This window comes from Branchiostoma floridae, chromosome 19, assembly GCF_000003815.2.
Source record: "Branchiostoma floridae strain S238N-H82 chromosome 19, Bfl_VNyyK, whole genome shotgun sequence".
Lineage (NCBI taxonomy): Eukaryota > Metazoa > Chordata > Leptocardii > Amphioxiformes > Branchiostomatidae > Branchiostoma > Branchiostoma floridae.
Window position 1 is genome coordinate 102964 of NC_049997.1, and position 6238 is coordinate 109201.

At 41.4% G+C, this 6238-nt stretch overlaps 2 protein-coding genes across 2 annotated transcripts in view; both read left to right on the plus strand.

Moving 5' to 3' along the window:
• LOC118407030 (acrosin-like) overlaps positions 1-384 on the plus strand; it is a 4260-nt gene extending 3876 nt beyond the window's left edge. The window contains exon 6 of the mRNA XM_035807445.1: positions 360-384. Coding sequence (XP_035663338.1) covers positions 360-384 — 25 coding nt within the window. The remainder of the gene's footprint in view (positions 1-359) is intronic.
• LOC118406812 (chymotrypsinogen 2-like) lies at positions 368-1952 on the plus strand. Its single transcript, XM_035807154.1, has 2 exons — positions 368-502; positions 661-1952. Exons 1-2 carry the CDS (start codon positions 410-412, stop codon positions 814-816), a joined length of 249 nt encoding a protein of 82 aa, XP_035663047.1. The 5' UTR covers positions 368-409; the 3' UTR covers positions 817-1952.
• Positions 1953-6238: the final 4286 nt, after the last annotated feature.

Here is a 6238-nt window from a genome sequence, read left to right on the forward strand (position 1 = left end):
CACACACATACATACACACCCACACCCACACATATACATACACACACACCGTGACATACATACACACATACACACACACACACATACACACACACCGTGACTTACATACATACACACACAAACATACATACACACACACACCGTGACGTACATACATACACACACACACAAACATACACACACACACACACACACACACACACACACATACATACACACCGTCACACACACACACACACACACACACACACACACATACACACGCAGATACATGGAGGTTCACCAGGTAATCAAGTTACAATGCATTATATGCTGATGAAGTTACAAATATCTGAATACATTATCCCTCTGCTCCACAGTTACGGGTGGTGTAATTCCACCTAGCCAACTGCAGAAGGCACACGGCCCAATGCTGAGCGATGCGGCACTCAAAGGTTATTGGGGAGACCTGATCCAACCCGGCATGATAGGATTTGGGACTGAGACAGTGAGCGCCTGCATGGTAAGAGCAATCAGTTACAAGTGGTTATGTTCCATCTGCTGTTCCATCCACTCGTTTTTCTGCATATATTGCTGAGTCATTTCATATCTGCCTTCATAAATCTGCCAGAAACCTGTGAACGTGCACTGACTATTCTCTCTTCCCTGTGGTTTCCTCAGGGTGACTCGGGCGGCCCGCTGGTGTGTAGGAACAAGGATGGCTTCTTCGACGTGGCCGGCATCGTGTCCTGGGGCAATGGCAAATGCAAAGGCTTCCCCGGTGTCTTCAGCGAGGTCACCCACTTCCTGCCGTGGATAAAAGAGAACATGGTGTAAAACTAACGCCGCGGCCAGTTCCCCACGCTCTGATCCCCCTCTCCATGTAACTGTAGCTAACCAAACATCTTTACCACATCCGGGATTCTTGACATTGTTAACTAAACAGGCCGGTTTACTGTCTCACCTAGCAGTATCTTTCCCCAAAAATCATGTTCACAATTCTCGGTTTTTATCATGATTGGTCTAAAACGAACCATTGAATGAGAGGGAATGGAGACGGAGGGAACGCCTGCGCGCTTTGGCGGCTGCCATTGCCCGAGCCACCATCCGTAGTCTGGCTCACAGGAGCCTCGTAGTGGACCCCGCAGTGGGGCTCACCTCACGTTACAGGCTATGTTCACTTTGCCATTGTTACAGTATAGGTTAACTCTGTTCACTCATAGGTATACTCTGTGCACTGTGCCATTGTTACAGACGAGTGTAGGTACATTTTGTTCACTCTGCTATTGTTACAGTAGAGATAAACTTTGACATTGTTACAGTATAGGTGGTCTGTTCACTCTTCAATTGTCAAACTCTGTTCACTCTGTCATTGTTACAGTATAGGTAAACTCTGTTCACTCTGCTATTGTTACAGTAGAGATAAACTTTGACATTGTTACAGTATAGGTTAACTCTGTTCACTCTGCAATTGTTAAACTCTGTTCACTTTGCCATTGTTACAGTATAGGCAAACTCTGTTCACTTTGCCATTGTTACAGAATAGGAAAACTCTGTTGTTCAACTCTTTACGCGTAGAATATGCCAAGTTAACTCCTGTTTCAGTAGTAGTTAAACTCTGTGCCAACAAAAATGTTCATTTTACCATTTGTACAGTGCTTATTTATACTTTGTTAAGTATATAACTTTGTAACGAACGTAACATCATTTCATTTAAACCTACCAGCATTCTGTGTTTATAAACATAGCCTTTATGTCATTTCCCCATGTATCGTGCATGTACATGAACTGTATATACAATGTAACAACGCTGTTCTGTTCAATATCGAAGACGAATATTCATTGTTACAGCACACCCAAACCTGAAAACGAATCCGTTAGTGTCACTTGAACTCCACAACATAATGTAACCTCCAGAACATGGCTTTATTAACGTGAAGTGTTAAACAATAAAATGATGAGTGGCGAAACAATCCTTGTCTGATGCTTTCATTTGTTTGTTTGTTTTATCTATGCGCTTTTCAATGTGCCCTGGGGGGTACGGTAACCCCAGACATACATTTACATACATATCAAATAAAATAAAATAAAATAAAATGCAACTTTACATAGAAACTTAACATTGACAAATCTTAGCTACAAAGGACTAAACAATACATAACATTTTTTTACAATATGAGTAAATCAAAATTGCAATATTAACATAATATGACTGAAAAGTATGCCTAGATTGAAATGATAAGGGAAATGACTCTATCAATGTTCCCTTCTTTCTTAATCACAATTTATACACCTTATCAATAAATCGATCACCAGGGAATTATCTTCGCAGCTGAAAGCAGGGAACTGTTTTAGAATGGCCCACAGTAATAATGTTCAAATTTACTTACCTTCAATATGTGAATGAGATTCTTAGTCTTTACTATTGCGGAATATTATTTTCTAATCAACGACCAGTGGTCAGAGTTTCCGATCTGCTGGCCAAGGTCGAACGGTACGGAGTCACCACCAACATCCTGTACTTATGTTTCTCGTACTGTTGGGCTAACTGTGCTTACTTTTGGAAACAGCAAGCCATTGCTGTTGACGTTGGAAAACATTTCTCTCTCTGCTTGGAGTTGCCATATGGCTGCCTGTAACGTCACAGGTCATTCACCCTGTACATTAGAGTTAGACTAAACCATTTGTTACCCAGGGGGTTAAAATAGAATTACATAATATCCTCATGAACTATGCTTTAAATCCTCATTAGCATAAATGCTTATCATGCATGACATTCCTTTCTTCAGTTATCCTCATTGGAATGTATTGACAAAATGCCCCTTCAGTTCCAAAATCAAATGTTAGAGCGTAACTTCATGTCCAGAACAGGAAATACATTAAAACAACTACTATGATAAAATATGCTCATTGATTAAACAAATTTCCTCCTAATTTGCATAATTTATATTTCACTTTGCACATCGGTTTGCAAGCTACTTACATACCAAACATCATGACAATCTATCTTTCTTTTCTTTAGTTATGCTCCCCGGACAGTTATGACAATACCCCTACATTTCCAAAACTAGCCGCTATGGGCCCAAACTAATGTACTTTCTTCCAGAGCACAAGAACTATCGAATACGTCAGCAATTATTGCAATCCAGCTAATGGTTGTTCACACAAGTTTACTTAAAACATAGAAATAAAACACCTTCTGAAGTACCATGGTCAACCACCAGGAGGCCAAAAAGTACATAAAGCCCATCATGATCAACACTTAACCACATTACAAATATCATAGCAACCCATCCACAGGTTCATAAGGTATTCGCTGCGCACACAAACATTCACAGAACAAACAGATAGAATGCCGTAATTTACACCAAATAAGCATAAACTATACACCTACCCACCACATAAAAAATCAACAACACAGCAAGTCCAGGTGCAAATATATAACACACGTGTTGCTGCAGTACCAAGGTCAACCACCAGAGGAACCAAAATCGACCTGCACCATCACCATTCCCAAACCTATCCAACTACTAAAAACCATAGCAAATTAAACCTTCCAGCGGTTCTACCAAATGTGCTTGGCAGTCGGTATCGGCCCCCGTCTCTTTTGAGGGACGGTTGGTGCAGTGGTGGGCTCTGATGTAGATGGCCTCTTTCACTCCCCTGAGAGAGTAATCCTGTTCGGAATCAAGTATCTTAACCTTGTCGAAATCCATAGAGTGTCCCGGTGATTCCAAATGAATGTGCTGCGACACCGAGTTTACTGAACGTGGGCGCCTATGCTCTAAGAACCTGGTCCTAAGAGCGCGACTCGTTTCACCTACGTAAGGTGACCCTTTGCTGACGTCACACATCCGGAACGGATGTGTGACTTAGTCTTAGGCTCTGGGTCATTTCAATTTGAGAAGGATCAGAGGACTGATCGGAAGCTTGTTGGTAAGCGCTTTATTTTGTGCACGGATATATGAAGACTGTAAATGCATTTAAGTTCGCAGGAATTTAAGTTCGCGGTAGCGGGAAAAATGACTTTGCGTGGTGGATTTAAGTTCGCGGTGAAGTGGTCACCGCGAAAATAATCCACCGCGAACAAAGGGTGTTATAGGATCAGTTGTGTTTGGGACGATAATGCCAACAGTAAGGGGCTGGTAACATGTCCTTCATCAGCCTTTACAAACGACGTGGCAATGCTTTGAAATCCAATGGAGGTTATATTTTCACCACCGTTTGTGTATCTGTGTGCGTGTGTGTGTCTGTGTGTAAACAACATACTGTAAATGCAGAAACTTTCGCTGTGGTTTATTTTTCGCGGTTTTCGTGGTGACCGCTTTACCGCGAACTTCAAACCACCCGCGAGATTTTTTCCATGGCAGTAAGAGACTACAGTGCGTATTCCTACCGCGAACTAAAACCATCGCAAAAAGTCCTCTATACCACGAAATTAAGTCCCCGCGAACTTAAATGCATTTACAGTAACTCAAGAACGGCTTGGTGGATTGGTTTCATAATATATTTGTTTGTGCTGGAAGGTTGTGTTGAAAGCTGGTTATAGAATCATAATATTAAGATACAATACATATCGGCACTTTTCAGCGGCTTGGTTACAAAACCATGGTGTGTGTATATTTCTTGCATATATCGAATTATCTTTATTTGACGGATGCTGTTGGACGAACTTTTGCGTACGTTAGGCACTGTTTAAGTTAGGTACTGTGATATTTGTATTTTCATAGCTGTTCAGAATTTAATTTGTCTGCTTAGGCATTTTTAGGCTAAACCTATTGGAATAATCTTGAAGGTAGCTTAACTCGTCCTTTTGATGTACCATCTAGCAAGACCTGCTTTATTGACAGCCATTACTTTGTTTGTAAATTACCTTTTGCAGAGAAGTCATGTTGGCGCTTATATATCTGACAAATATTATCTGACGAGTTTACTTTATAATGTTTTGTTTAATGCAGAAATGGGTATTAATTGGTCTCCGTCTTTAGATGTGTGAAACAACTCAGAGCGTCGGGGCTAGTACCTACATTGTCCATACTCAAGGAACACCGAATCGAAGTAAATTTTTGATTTAATATATCTCATATGGAGAGCGCACATAACATTGTGCCTTTACTGAGTCCCGGATCATAGTAAATTATTACTGTTTGTGTAGCGTAGGCTGGGGCCTTAGCTGGTCAAAACATACGTCTTACGGTGAGTGCAGAATTCTAACTTTTCTACCATTCAAATGACATTTTCTTTTAGTTCAAACAAATTTCTTATATTCTCTTTTACATTGGAATTGGCAACTCCGAGACTGTTAAGGTATCGAAAAGTTTTTCCTTTTAACAAACGGTTTCAGGATAGCAAACCATTGTGTAAAAGGTTTAAGTATTTTCTCTTAAAATTATAGACTAATTTATATGCAAAAAATTTTTATGCAAAAAAAAAGATAGTGCAGAAAACATCATGCAGTATCAATCATAAACTATTTAAGACTACACAGAGTAAAGAAAATAAAATTGAATTTATTACTCCTGTCTGTCTGTCTCCTGTCTGGCAATCTTTCTCTCTGGCTCCCTGTCTGGCTCAATGTCTGTCTGACTCCCTGTCTGTCTGGCACTCTTTCTGTCTGGCTCCCTATCTGCCTTGCACTCTTTCTGTCTGCCTAGCATCCTGACTGGCTCTTTGTCTGTCTGGCACCCTGGCTGTCTTCCTGTCTGTCTGGTTTCCTGACTGTCTGGCTCCCTGTCTGTCTGGCACCCTGTCTGTCTGGCTCCCTGTCTGTATGACTCCCTGTCTAACCTAAATCACCTCATTTACGAAACTTTACAGAGCTTAAAGGTAGCGTAATCATTCCGAATTAAGTATATTTTACGATGCTTAAATGTTGCTTAAATGTGTGCCACTACGTCCGCATTACGGACGCACGTAATTATGACTTAAACATAATATTTACGAATGCGTAACCAATACGTAATTTAACTTAAAGAATGCCAATACGGCTTATTTAAGCACACTTTAAGAGAGCTTAAAGAGCGGTTTTCATGCAGTGCCTGTCTGGCTCTCTGTCTGTCTCGCACCCTGTCTGTCTTCCTGTCTGTCTGGCTTCTTGTCTGTCTGGTTCCCTGTCTGGCTCACTGTCTCCCTGGCTCCCTGTCTGCCTGGCAGCATGTCTGTCTGGCTCCCTGTCTGTCCGGCACCCTGTCGGTCTGGCTCCCTGTCTGTATGGCTCCCTGTCTGTCTGACTCCCTGGTGTTGACTCCCGTCTGTCTGC